The 14,388-nt window shown below is 46.7% G+C and overlaps 1 protein-coding gene across 3 annotated transcripts in view; it reads left to right on the top strand.

Moving 5' to 3' along the window:
* Positions 1–1,502: 1,502 nt before the first annotated feature.
* ca7 (carbonic anhydrase VII) overlaps positions 1,503–14,388 on the top strand; it is a 37,212-nt gene continuing 24,326 nt past the window's right edge. The window contains exons 1-3 of one of the 3 annotated variants that reach the window (XM_060837565.1): positions 1,503–1,530; positions 2,834–3,106; positions 3,914–4,111. In XM_060837565.1, coding sequence (XP_060693548.1) covers positions 3,067–3,106; positions 3,914–4,111 — 238 coding nt within the window. In that variant the 5' untranslated portion in view covers positions 1,503–1,530; positions 2,834–3,066. Of the gene's footprint in view, positions 1,531–2,242; positions 2,280–2,815; positions 3,107–3,913; positions 4,112–14,388 lie in introns of those variants that run through there. The other 2 variants (XM_060837564.1, XM_060837566.1) reach the window with 2 other exon arrangements.

The following is a 14,388-nucleotide window of genomic DNA, read 5'->3' as shown; positions in this document are numbered from 1 at the left end:
CCTTGTGCCATCTTATCTGGGCCTGGGGATTATTATACTTTTAAGCTGTAATGGCATGCTGGCTCAGTGGTTGGCACTGCTGCCTCACAGCGCCAGGGACCTGGGTTTGATTCCAGCCTCGGGTGATTGTCTGTGTGGAGTTTGCACGTTCTCCCTGTGTCTGTGTGGTTTCCTCCCACAGTCCAAAGATGTGCAGGTTAGAATGAATTAGCCATGCTAAATTCCCCATAGTGTTCAGGGATGTGTTACTTAGGGTAAATGTAGGGGAATAGGTTTGGGTGGGATACTCTTCAGAGGGTTGGTGTTGGGCCAAAGGGCCTGTTTCCACACTGTAAGGATTCTATTCTAAAAACTGCTAGTAGCCCCTTCCTCTTGACGCTAAATTCATTTGGGTATACCTCATCTGCCTCCCTGATTTCTACACCTACATGGTCCTTCTTGATTGTGAATACAGATCCGCAGGACTCCGTTTAAGATCTCAGCTACATCTTCCAGCTCCCCTGACAGATTGCCACTTTGCTCCCTAATGTGTCCAACTCTGTTCCCGGTATTCTCTTGCCTATGATATAATTTCTTAGAAAACGTCTTTGTATTTCCCTAAACATCACCTCACCAGTGGGTTTTCTTTTTAAGTTGTCAATGTTTTTAGTTCACAGGACAGTGAGAGCTGCATGTTTTGAATAGATTTAAGGTGCAGGCAAATAGATTTTTAGTCACTTGGGAATTGGGGGGGGGGGGTAGTGGGGGGGAGCGGGTGGAGTGGAGGGAAAGTGCATTGAAGCCCAAGTTCAGCCAGGGTCATATTGAATGTAGGAGCAGGCTTGACGGGCCAAATGGCCCACTCCTGTTCTTATTTCTTAAGCTCAGATTTTCTACTTTATACTTCAGCTGCCATGTGACCACCCATTCCATCAGCTTGTCTTCTTTCCTCATCATCATTTACAATGCTCTCAAGTTTCTTGTCATCTGTGAATGTTGAAATCAGATTACCCAAATCCCGGATACAAAGAAAAGCCAGAATCCTGATGGTGAGCCCTGAGGAACCCCAGTACCAAACCCCTCAGAATTTGGCTGACAGGGGAGATGGAATGGTGTATGTTAGGTGGGCTTCAGATTGGTATGATAGGTCGGTGCAACATCAAGGGCCGAAGGGCCTGTACTGCACTGTAATGTTCTATGGTGCTATCACTGGACTAGTAATCCTCCTTGGGGATGGCTCCAGTCCCCACAGAGCAACTGGTGCAATTTAAATTCATCTAATTGAAAATTAGTCTCAGTAATTGTGCCCATGAAGCTATTGCTGATTTGATTTATTATTGTCACATGTTCTGAAGTACAGCAGAAAGTTTTGTTTTGAGCACAGTACAGGCAGATCATACAGTACAGAGTGCATTAGAGTAATAGAACAGAGCGGGGAATACAGCTGCAGAGAAGGTGCACAGACAGCAAAATCAACATTAAATTTGAACTCTGAGAGGTCCATTGAGCAGTTCAATAACAGCGGGGAAGAAGCTGTTCCTGAACCTGGTGGTACGTGTGTTTAAACCGCTGTATCTTGTCTGATGGAACAGGGTGGAAGGGATTAAAACCAGGCTGGGAGGGGTCGTTGATTTTAATTGTAAGGTTCACCAACGTCCTTTACGGCAGGAAACTGCTGTCGTTTCCTGGTCTGGTTGCACGTTCTCCCCGTGTCTGCGTGGGTTTCCTCCGGGTGCTCCGGTTTCCTCCCACAGTCACAAAGATGTGCGGGTCAGGTGAATTGGCCATGCTAAATTGCCCGTAGTGTTAGGTAACGGGTAAATGTAGGGGTTTGGGTGGGTTGCGCTTCGGCGGGTCAGTGTGGACTTGTTGAACCAAAGGGCCTGTTTCCACACTGTAAGTAATCTAATCTAATCTAATCTGATGGTCTACATGTTACTCCAGGCCCACAGGGATGTGGTTGACTCTTACCTGCCCCTTCAAATGGCCTAGAGAGCCAATCAAGTTCAAGGGGGAAGTGGCGCTGGGCAGGAATCACAGGCCTCTCAGAAATGTTCACATGGTCATCACCTGGGGGAATATTGTGCATTTGTCCTGTAGACTTCCTGACATTTTCAAGGACAGACTTCTTGCAGTATTGGCGATGAAGGGGTTAATAACTGCTGCTTCTCTCTTTCTAAAAAAAACACTGCTGTTTTCTCCATACTTCGATGACTAAATATGAAACCAGAGGCTGTTTCCTATTCGATACCCCAGCTAAAAAGAACGCCAGGGCTGAGGGAGGAATGTGCATTTTACTGGTGGGTAGTTAGAGTGTTAGTTTAGGAGCATATTTTGGTAATTGGTGAAAGATAAAGGAAAGCAGGGGAGCTCTTGCGGTGCAGTGGTAGTGTCCCTATCTGTCAGGTTAGAGGCCAGGTTCAATTCCCATCTCCTCAATTAGAAAGTATTTTAAAAAACGCACATGTCTGCTTGACATAGAAAAATGTACAGTGATATAGACAGAGCTAACTACAAGCTGCTGTCTGGACAGGGAGCTCAGTCCCAGCTGCTCTGAGTGACAGGGAGGTACAGTTGACATGTTTATTTTACCGCTCAGTGTTTCTTTTTACCTTCAGCAGTATTTTTGGATAAAAATTCTGACTGCGTAGAGAGGTTTTGTCACAAGCGAGCTATGGAGCATTTTATTTCATTTTCTCTGACTGGAAGCTGTGCAAACGGATTGATTGAAGATGCGTGTTGCTGTGTTTGTCCCCCTCCCCGAGCTACAGAGGGAGGGGGAGTGATTGAGGAAGTGGTGTGATAGCTGTAAGATCTGGGATTCACTTGCAGCCTCTCTCTCTCCCTCACACAGCAGCATCGTTGTGCGGCGCTGCTGAGCCGTCGAGTGTTCACCTCACACCTTCACATTCCCGGGATATAAAGCCTGCTGATACTCCCACCGCCTCCTCTCTCCCACTGCCTGGCGCCACCTCCAAAACAACAACAACACCAACCCATGAACGGGCAGGTGAGAGACAGGCAGAACTGAGGGAAAGACGCTCTGACTCCAGCCTTTCAACCCATCAGCGCCCCTGCCCTCTCATCATGAATGGACAGCACTGCTGGGGCTACGGGGATGATAACGGTAGGCATTCAATCCTCCTTTCACTGGAATTCGGATTTCTCAATACTTTGTAAAAGAGCAGGTAGCTGCAGTCGCTAAACGGAAGGGGCATCGTTTATGTGATGGCTGTGTGTACAGTTAATGTGTGATTCATTATCAAAACAAAACCTCTACTCCTTCTGAACTTGTCAAAAAGCAGGTAATTTCTAACATTGATTCCCTCCGAGGTCCTAGTATTGGAATCAGGGTATTGCAAGTTTTATCAGGTAGTTTTAATTGTATGTAATTCTGGGCATAAACTCCCTCTCAGCTCCAGTTTACTGTTCTGGAGTGAGTCTGGACAGAGATTACTGAAGGGGGGATTTGTAAACGTGGGGGGTGAGGAGGGGGATTATAAATGTTGGGGGAGGTGAGATTTTGCTGAGTCCTCCAAGTTGTTGGGATCTGTAAGGTACTGCCTGCAAGGCGGCTGGGAGCAGATTCAGAAGGAACTCTCAAAAAGGAATTAGAAAACTGGCAAATGGAAGAGAAGGCATGCAGGTCTCTGAGGTAAGACTTATTGCAGCAACCCTGGTCCGGCCGATCTGTACCTGTCTCGGTAGTGCTTTGAATGTGACTTAGGCACAGTGTGACTAAAATAGCTTTTGAATTCACCAAACTCGGATAGCAGAAACAAGCTAAAGGATACTCTGGGCAAAGAAACCAGAGGGGCTTTAGGGGAAGGAGAGCCAGATGAAAAGGCAAGTGCTTTCTGCGAGCCAGTACCAACTCAATGGAGCGAATGGCCTCTCTGAGCCACTGTATTGTGAATTCTGTTTTCTCTTGCAGGCCCCTCAAACTGGCACAAGCAGTTCCCGTTCGCACAGGGGGACCGGCAGTCTCCCATTGACATTGTGCCCGCTCAGGCTGTTTATGATGCCAGCCTTACACCCATCTCCATATCCTACAGTGCCTGTACCTCGCTGTCCATCTATAACAATGGTCACTCCGTCATGGTGGAGTTTGAGGACTGTGATGATAAGACAGGTGAGAAGCATGGGGGTGGGGGAAGGCAGGGCAAGAGGGTTGACGAGTGGGGGAGAAGCGGGTGGGGGGTGGGGCATTGCGGAGAGGGAGCTGGGGAGAAGAGGGCGGGGGGAGTTAGGGTGTTGGTGGGGAAAGTGGGATGAAAGCACTAGAACTCAGCGCCTCAGCACCTTGCAAAGTGTTTCACAATGACCTGTTTTTACATTGTGCTTGCTGTCTCAATGTACGACATGCAATTGTCAATGTGCACAAAGCAAGATCCCACGAGCAGGAGAAAGTGAGGTCTGCAGATGCTGGAGATCAGAGCTGAAAATGTGTTGCTGGAAAAGCGCAGCAGGTCAGGCAGCATCCAAGGAGCAGGAAATTCGACGTTTCGGGCATAAGCCTTCCTGAAGAAGGGCTCATGCCTGAAACGTCGAATCTTCTGCTCTTTGGATGCTGCCGGACCTGCTGCGCTTTTCCAGCAACACATTTTCAAGATCCCACGAGCAATCTGATAATAACCAGGGAATTTGTGTGTGTGTGTGCGTGCAAGGTGTCAATATTGGCCGTTACATAGAGGAAGTTTGCATGTTCTGTTTGAAGGAGTGTTATGGGATCTGTTCACCAACCAGATGAGATTAAGATCAAAATCTGCCTGTAGTTTAGCTCCTCATCAATGAGTAATATGTGTAGACTGTTCATGAAATGTTGTAGAGAACTGGATTGACCCACAGTTAACCTGCTTGGTTTCAGTTTTTAGTTATGTCGGCATCATAGACTAACATCATCTGTACCCCACCAACACTTGGTGTGAAGCTCCCTCTGTATCTCTGACAAACCTCCTGTTATGACATTCACTCACCTGGGAGCCCTGCAAAGTGGGGAGGGGCAGGGGAGCAGGCAACAGATTGGGCTGACTCCCAGTGAAACAGCCCCATCCATCCCCACGTTTAAATCCCTTTCTGATGCTGGAAAAGGGAAGTAGCCCTCAGTGTAATGTGTGTTACCTCTGCACCCCCCAGAGCAATACTATTTTAAAGTGTGGTCGCGTATACTGTAGGGAATGCAGCACTCAAGTTATGCAAAGAACGATCCCAAAAGCAGCTCTATGCTGATGGCCAGATTTCTTTGTTTGGTGTTAATGATTAGGGATTTACATCGACCAGATGACAATGAATAACTATCCCCACCTCCATTCCTCTTCAACATAGTGTCACAGGGTGTGTTACATCCAGGGCAGACAGGGCATTAGTCTAATGTTCGACCTGAAAGATGGTTCCTCTGACAGAGCAGCACCACCTCAGTACTGCACTAGAAGTGCCAGCCTGGGTTATATTCCCTGCACTATCCAATGGATAAGACTATTGCAATGGTAGGAATAATGCTTCATTGGTATAAACCAATAGAAATAAGCACACACGCAGAATGCTAAAGACTGCATGGGGTGTCAGATTGAAGGTTCAAACATTTAAGATGTTGGTCCAGTCTTTGTCAATGTGTCCAGTCATAGAGACGTACAGCATGGAATCAGATCCTTCGGTCCAACCCGTCCATGCCGACCAGATATCCCAACCTAATCCAGTCTCATTTGCCAGCACTTGGCCCACATCCCTCTAAATATTTCCTATTCATAAGCCCATTCAGATGCCTTTTAAATGTTGAAATTGTACCAGCCTCCACCATTTCCTCTGGCAGCTCATTCCATATACAAACCATCCTCTGTGTGAAATAGGTGCCCCTTAGGTCTCTTTTATATCTTTCCCCTCTCACCCTAAACCTGTGCCCTCTAGTTCTGGACTCCCCTGCCCCAGGAAAAAGACTTTGTCTATTCGCCCTATCTATGTCCCTCATGATTTTATAAACCTCTATGAGGTCACCCCCTCAGTCTTTGGCGCTCCAGGGAAAACAGACCCAGCCTAATCAGCCTCTCCCTATAGCTCAAATCCTCCAACCCTGGCAACATCCTTTGCTGGAGCGTTTCTGTATCGGTAAGGTCTAGGTTCCAATTTACACACACACAGTTGAGCACACAATCTGTGTGCAGTACAGAGGGAAGGCTGCACTGTCAGAGCTGCCGGCTTCAGCTTTGAGATGTTTGATCAGCCTTGGGTTGGTGAGCGTTAAAATTCCACAGCACCATTGAAGTGCACCTCCACAAGCTAAAAACAATCTACCGCATACAGAGACAATAATATTAGCAATTAGGAAAGTGAGTGACATGTGTCTTTATTGCAAGGTGACCGCAGTAGAAGGGCAAGGAAACCTTGCTACCATTGCTTAGGGCTTTGGCGACACCCAGAATGCATTTGTGTTCTCACTTTCGGGGAGGCCTCCGCAGTTTACTTCCCATTATCAATCACTCATCCAATCCCAAGGTGAAAAAGAATCCATTAGTAATTCATCTCATTGTTGTTAAGGAAATAGGAGCAGAAGTAGGCCATTCTGCCCCTTGAGCCTGCTCCATCATTCAACACAATCATTGCTGATATTGGCCTCAATGTCACTTTCCTGCCTGCTCCCCACATCCCTTGATTCCCCAAGAGATCAAAGGTCTGTCGATCACAGCCTTACATGTACACAACGATGGATCACACACACCCCTCTAGGGCTGAGAATTCTAGAGAGACCCAGCGCTGGGTGAGGAGCTCTCCCCTCAGCTCAGTCCTGAATGAAACAAAATCAGGAAATTGCTGGCAAAGCTCAGCAGGTCTGTCAGCATCTGTGGAGAGAAATCGAAGTTAACTTTTCGGATCGGGGACTCTTCTTCAGAAATCAGACCTGAATGATACCTGTTTAATCCTAAGACTGCACCACTGTGCTTCAGGATCCCCAGTCCGAGGGGAAACTACCTCTGTGTTTACCCCCTTAAACCCCTTCAGAATCTTAAACAAAAAACAAAGAACTGGGGATGCTGGCAATCTGAAACTGAAATAGAAATTGCTGGGGAAACTCGATAGGGCTGGCAGCATCTGTGGAGGGAGGAACAGAGTTAATGTTTCAAGTCTGCTGTGACTCTTCTTGTTCTGAGGAAGGGTCACTGGACCTGAAATGTTAACTCTGTTTCTGTCTCCACAGATGTTGCCAGACCTGCTGAGTTTCTCCAGCGAATTCTGCCTCCCTCAGAATCTTGTTTCAATGAGATCACTTCTCATTCACCTAAACTTCAGAAAAATGAACCCAATTTACTCATCTGCAAATGTGTTGCTGGTCAAAGCACAGCAGGCCAGGCAGCATCTCAGGAATAGAGAATTCGACGTTTCGAGCATAAGCCCTTCATCAGGAATATGAAGGGCTTATGCTCGAAACGTCGAATTCTCTATTCCTGAGATGCTGCCTGGCCTGCTGTGCTTTGACCAGCAACACATTTGCAGCTGTGATCTCCAGCATCTGCAGACCTCATTTTTTACTCCCAATTTACTCATCATTGAACAACGCTTTCATCCGAAGAACTTATCTCATCAACCCTAGCTGAACCCTCCAGTGCATGCATATCCTTCCTTAGATATAGGGGACACACCTGTACATCTGGGTCTCACCAAAGCCCTGAACAATGGAAGCAAGGTTTCCTTTCCCTTCTACTGCAGTCACCATACAACAAAAACATACCTCACTCGCTTTCCTAATAGCTAATATTATTGTCTCTGTACATGGCAGATTGCTTTTAGCTTGTGGAGATGTACTGTGTGTAAACTGGCTGCTAGACTTCCTACATTACAATAGCAACCATACTTCAGAAAGTGCTTAATTGATTTTGAGAAATGATGAGGTGCAGCAGGAAGTGATCAGACACAGGCAGAAAGAAGCAGTGCCTCTATCAAGCTGAAGACAAATGACCACAAAGTGCTGGATATCTGAAAAACAAACAGGATTTACTGGAAACAGTCAGTGAGGAGACCAACTAGGGTTAGCCTACCATTATAACCCACATCCTGTACTTACATATCCCTCCTTTCTCCTTTTTTTTGGACTGAGGATTGAAAAGCTATCGGGGGAGGCAGAGATATAGATTAAGGGCCACAACCTTATTGAATGAGGGAGCAGACTTGGTGGGAAAAATGGCCGACTACTCCCAATTAATACGTTCACATATTTATATGACACTCTGAGGAGAAGGTCCACAGTGCTCAGGCTCTGACTAAACACACACACACGGACACACACACACGGACACGGACGGACACACACACACACAAATTTTGCTTTACTGCATATTTAAAAGAAAATTATTTTTCAATGGGCATCAAATGGTAAGGCCTGTTTTTATTATAGAGTGGTAAACTTTGCTGTCATTCTGTGGAGGTTTAATGCCTCATTAAGCCTCTCCAAGAGGCAATGAGGAGTTAGCACATTGTTGTACAACATGCCTTCAGATTTCTGGTCCAGGAACATAAACACAAGTTCATTCGCACTGTTTCTTCTCTCTCGCTATCTTCAGTTCCCCCATCAATGCTGTTTCTCCCTATCCCCACCTTGCTACTCCATTTCTTTGTTTAGTAACTGCAGGAGGCCATTCATCCCCATGAGCGTGTTCTGTCATACAATTAGATCATGGCTGATTGTTTCTTGATTCTGCAATCCATTGATAAACCCTGTCTCACAAAGATCAATTAATCTGCATTCGGGAATATTCCATTGACACCCCTCGCATCAGCAACCTTTTCAGGGGAGAGTTTTAGATTGCTTGAAGTAACACTCCCTGATTTTTTTTCTCTCTCTCCTTTAATGATTTTAAACAGTTCAAATAGTTCATGCTTTTATCTTCTGTGCTCTACCAGACTCATCTATGGGACCTTTAACCCTTTTTCGTCTCCATGCAGCACTCCTTATCAGCTGGAACTAGGTTCTGTTACCTCGAGTACCTGAGAGATGTACAGGAAATAAAATGATGTTGAATCAGAATAATTTCAGACTGAAATGTATCTAACTCCACATCAATTTGACTTAAAATGTTGGTGAATTTGCTGGTCTTGGAATTTGATTGGTACAGGATGCAGAATGTGGTGCTGAAAGGGTCAAATCATTTCTTGTAATCTTTTGCCAGTTAATTATTCATTCAGAAACGCAGCACGATATATTACAGAGTCAAGGCCATCACTGACATGGAGGATGGCTTTCTTGCTAAACGAGCTATAAATGTGGATCTAAGATTTGCAAACTGCAATCACATTGAACGTGGTGGCTGTAATTTCCCTGCGGCATTTGTCCTTCTGGCTGGTAGAGGTCACGGATTTGGAAGGTGCTGTTCAAGGAGCCTTGGTGATTTCTGCAGTGTATCTGCTAGACAGTGTACAGTGCACTGCTGTCAGTGAGTGGGAGACCTGACTCCAATTCTAGTGTTCCATCGTGTTGCCCCATCAGCTGCTTTTTTTGCTTTTTGCTGCTTTAATCAACTGTTTTTGGTGAAGGGAGGAGGTGGGGAAAATAACAGCAGGCACGCACTCCCAGATAATCAGAAACCACTCTTAACAACCAGTTTCTCATGCTGTAGTTACTCGACTCGAGTTTAATGATAGGTTTCGGGTGACGTGAACTGGGAGGTCTGACATCCTTCCGGTCTCTTGGTTTGGGTTTTAATCCCTCTCTTACTTTAAGCCAAATAAAACCTCCATGTCAGAAATTGAGGAAAATTATAGGAATGAAGCCATGGGTTATCACTGAGTCAGAGCAAGCGAAGGACTTTGCATTCTTCTTCCTTTATGACTTTACCGAACCCAATAAACTAGTCCGAAAGCAGCGATAGACCCTACTTGAGCAGAAAATAATTCCAACACACCACAGCTGTAGCTCAGTTGGTAATACATCTGTGAGTCAGCAAGTCCTGGGTCAAGTCCCACTCTGTAGACTTGCATGATTAATCTCGGTTGATAATCCCAGAAATAGGGAGCTGTAAGTACTGAGGGAGTGTTACAGAGAAATACAGGAATAGGTGCAGAACCTCAGCATTGTGAGGAGAAAACAGCAAGACCGTTTCCCACCCAGATCTGAACAAAGGTCATTGAACTCAGAACGTCAAATGTTTCTCTCCCCACAGACGCTGCCAGACCTGTTGAGTTTCTCCAACACGTTCTGCTTTTGTTTCAGATTTCCTGCACCCACAGTTTTTAGCTTTATCTGAGGGAGTGCGAGACTGTCAGAGATGGTGATGCTGAGGGGGTGCCGCACTCTCCGAGGGGGCAGTATTGATGGGGTGCCACGCTGCCACAGGGGATGGCGCTGATGGGGTGCCACTCTGTCAGAGAGGGTGGCGCTGACAGGGTGCCACACTGTCAGAGGGGGCAGTACTGATAGGGTGCCATGCTGTCAGAGGGGGCAATACTGATGGGGTGCTACACTGTCAGAGGTGGCGGTGCTGATGGGGTGCCACGCTGTCAGGGGGGGCAGATTGAAGGGTTGAGGCCGGATTGAGGGAGTGCAGTACTGTTGTTGGGGATGCTTTGGTGATGTGGGGAGGGTGTCACTGTTGAAGGGTATCATTTAAGGATATGCTCACATGATCAGGGCAGCAGGGCTAATGTTGAGTGGAAGCTACAGGGGGGAGGCTGTGGGTGTGGAGCTGAAACCAGGTATAGACTATGTCACCTCCTATTTCCCCCCGCCCCCAACTCACCTGCCATTGGTTGCTTGACATGTCAATTCTCAACCTACTCCACCAATAGGAAAGCAAGGTGTCGATCGGACTGTTTCACTGAGAGGTGTGAATTATTCCTGTACCTGCCTCAACAGGAAACAGTAATTCATCAAAAACATTCATCAAAAAAAAATCATCTTTTATATTTCCCTATCTGAGTTCCTTCCTGGGTTCCAGCTCACTGTAGTGTTTTGGTGATTAATCTTCAATTCCAGGGAATTCTAGACTAATCCAGGAGGGTTGAAAATGCGTTGCTGGTTAAAGCACAGCAGGTCAGGCAGCATCCAAGGAACAGGAAATTCGACGTTTCGGGCATAAGCCCTGAAGGGCTTATGCCCGAAACGTCGAATTTCCTATTCCTTGGATGCTGCCTGACCTGCTGTGCTTTAACCAGCAACGCATTTTCAACTGTGATCTCCAGCATCTGCAGACCTCATTTTTTAATCCAGGAGGGTTGCCATTTCCTGGAACCCATGATGTGGGAGGAGCTGGTGTTGGACTGGGGTGTACAAAGTTAAAAATCACACAACACCGGGTTATAGTCCAACAGGTTTAATTGGAAGCACTAGCTTTCAGAGCGCTGCTCCTTCATCAGGTGGTTGTGGAGTAGGATCCCAGGACACAGAATTATGACAAAAGATCATAGTGTCAATCAATGATGTGATATGTTGAACAAACACATCTCCTGGAACAACACTGGGTAATGGTGGGAGGTTGCTTTCTGAATGACAATTCCATAACCTGGAGCCCGGTGTTACTGGGGAGATACCCAATTCCATGCACCGAGCCAGTCCATACTCATGTTGTAGCTTTGCTTAAACATTAGTCCTTTCTGGAGAAAAAAGAGATTATGCTAAGAGGCTTGGAATTGTAGAACTTTAGTGTTTAACTAGTTCCCATCTCCGGGGATGACTATTCACCAAATCCCTTCAATAAGGCTCCGTGACCCAGTTGGAAGAAAAACCAGGGAAGGATAGAACTGTGATGCAGGCCATTGCCAAATAGCCAGCTAATCCTTGCTTTACAAGTGTCAGCTAACCAGCGGCTGAGTACTGGAGAAAAAAACTGTACCTTGGAATTGAATTACTGGGAGAGGGACAGAGTTAGTCAGGAGTGGATTGAATTTAATTTGATAGATTGATATTGGCAGGTAGTTAGAGTCTCAAAGGGTTAGATGTGAAGCAGCTTGTTTGTTCTGTTTGAATTTCAAAGCCAACGTGGAATTGCAATGTCTTGTCTCTGTTCTGTTGATCAATGTGAGAATGAATGATGGCTCTGATCTGTACAGATTCCTGAAAGGATCTGCCCTGAAAGTTTGTCTCACACACACACACACACACACACACACACATACACACTTCCCCCTCCATTCCCATCCGGCTTTGTGGGAAACAAGCATCCACAATGGGGAAACTGAAGGAGCTTCCAGTCCATTCTGCCCATCGTGTCTTTGCTGGCTCAGTCAAAGCTTTATTCTAATCCCACTTTACCACAGCCCTGAAGGAGGGAGGTGTAGTTCTTGGAGCTAAAGGGATCAAAGGATATGATGAGAAAGTGGGAAAGAGGACTGTTGCTGATCAGCTTCATCATACAGAGTGATAGAGCAGGCTTGAGGGGCTGAATGGCCTACTTTCTATGTTTGATTCAAAGATAGAATACAATGGCCTCTCCCTGTGCCAAAAGTAACCCATTCCCAGGAGGTTGCAGAAAGATATTTCTGCCAAAGCCTCTTGTCACTTCCTCAGGGTCATTTTAAAATTCCTGCCCCCTTATCAATGACTGCCCAACCAGAGGGAATAATCTCCCTCCTCTGATCAAAATTAAACTCCACTGAATCTGAACTGAAAACAACAAATGCTGGAGGTCACAGTGGATGAGGCAGCATCCATGGAGAGAGAGCGAGTGAACGTTTCGAGTCCAGATGACTCTTTGTCAGAGCTGACATGAAGAGGAGAACATGCCTCCCACTCAGAGCATCATTACGGTAAGCAGTTAGCAGGATAGCAGAGGAAATACTTCAGAGACGGCTGTAAGCTCTCCCTGAATAAGTCGCAGCATCCCAACCCCCCCACCCCCACCCTCGACTGTGGGCACCCGAGATCTCTGACTCGAGACCGCCCAGCCGGGGAAAGGACCATCTGTGAATGTGACAGCTCCTCCAGGGTCTCTGCCAGGTGTCTAAGTGCAGACAGTAGGAGGAGTGCCACCCCATTCAGCTCAGCAACCACCCCATGCCCTCGCACCTCATCATCGTGAGTGGGCACGTATTGGACCAGTATTGGAGTGGAGGGCACTCAGCTTTGTGGAGAAACAGGTGCCATCTGCCCCTTATCTCTGCAAATCTCCTCCTGTCTGAGTGCTAACTTGCACCAAGTTCCAGTCAGTCTTCACTCCACAACTCCCTGTCTTACACTGGTTCAACGAGGCATCGGTCTTTAAAAGATCCTCCCCCTTGGTTTCTAAACCTATCCCCAGTGTCTCACCTCCCCATCTCGAGAGGTTCCTCCAGGCCCCCAAGCTCTGTGCACTTTACTCTGGCCTCCTGCCTACCATATGAATCGCTGCAGCAGAGGGGGGCTGTGCCTTTGGCTGCCTGAGCCTTGGGAATTCCCACCCTACCTGGGATCTGAACTCAGGGATTCCTTCTCTCTGCTGGGCACCTAGCTCTGGGGATCCCAGGATTCCCATCCTACCTGGGATCCGAACTCGGGGATTCCCTTCCTGACCCTCTCCTGCTTCCGCTGCCCACTTTCCCTCTTGCAGGTTGTTAGCTGATGAAGTAGCAGCGCTCCGAAAGCTAGTGCTTCCAAATAAACCTGTTGGACTATAACCTGGTGTTGTGTGATTTTTAACATTTGGTAAAGACATGTTGTAAAAGGCAGTTGTTGAATGCAACATGAACATACAGTAAATGTGAGTGTTTGTGGTGTATTAGGGAACCTTTGACAGGGCCTTCAGTGGTTAATTTTACCACTAGCCATGAGAATTGTAGGTGAATCAAATTACTGCGATGTAACTTCTGCCAACTTGGCATTTGATGTGCATAAATTATTCAGGGTGACCCACTCCTACCTGTTTCATCAGAGGAGGGACAACCATCCTGACTGATTCTTTTCCTCCCTTGCTACCATGTTGAAGAAAACAATGAGGCCATTTGGCCCTCAAACCAGCTCTACCATTCTGGTGGGTATGTGTTCCCTTTTAACTTAATCCTTTAGGTACCGGTGTCGTTCTGACAATCTGTACTGTACCTACTCCAGGCTGAGTGAATCCTAGCCAGTGTGACTCCCTCTCACTCTGGAAGCTGAGTAAGGCAGACGGAAACTTCTGTTCTTCATCTGTGTTTGCCTTACTGCTCTGACAGGTCTTCAATCAATGGGCAGCTTCATGGAGAGAGATTGGATATCTCGTGAGCAAAGAAAAGAGAAAAGTTGCTGTTCTGTATACATGCCTGCTGCTGGTGTCTGAGGCTGTCACCTCACCTGCTGTTCTCCTGTTCTCAAAGGAAGTGATCACTCACTGGTCTGTCAGTGAGGGGTGGGGGAGCCGGGGCTGGGGGAACACATCGAGGATCCTTTGCTGCTTCGATTGCCTGCCCTGGATGAATCATTTACAGGCTAATAACCAACCAGTTAGATTGGATTTGATTTATTATTGTCACATGCAC

Source organism: Hemiscyllium ocellatum, chromosome 17, assembly GCF_020745735.1.
Source record: "Hemiscyllium ocellatum isolate sHemOce1 chromosome 17, sHemOce1.pat.X.cur, whole genome shotgun sequence".
NCBI lineage: Eukaryota > Metazoa > Chordata > Chondrichthyes > Orectolobiformes > Hemiscylliidae > Hemiscyllium > Hemiscyllium ocellatum.
The sequence above is the reverse complement of the archived record's forward strand: the minus strand, read 5'-3'. Positions and strand labels throughout refer to the sequence as shown.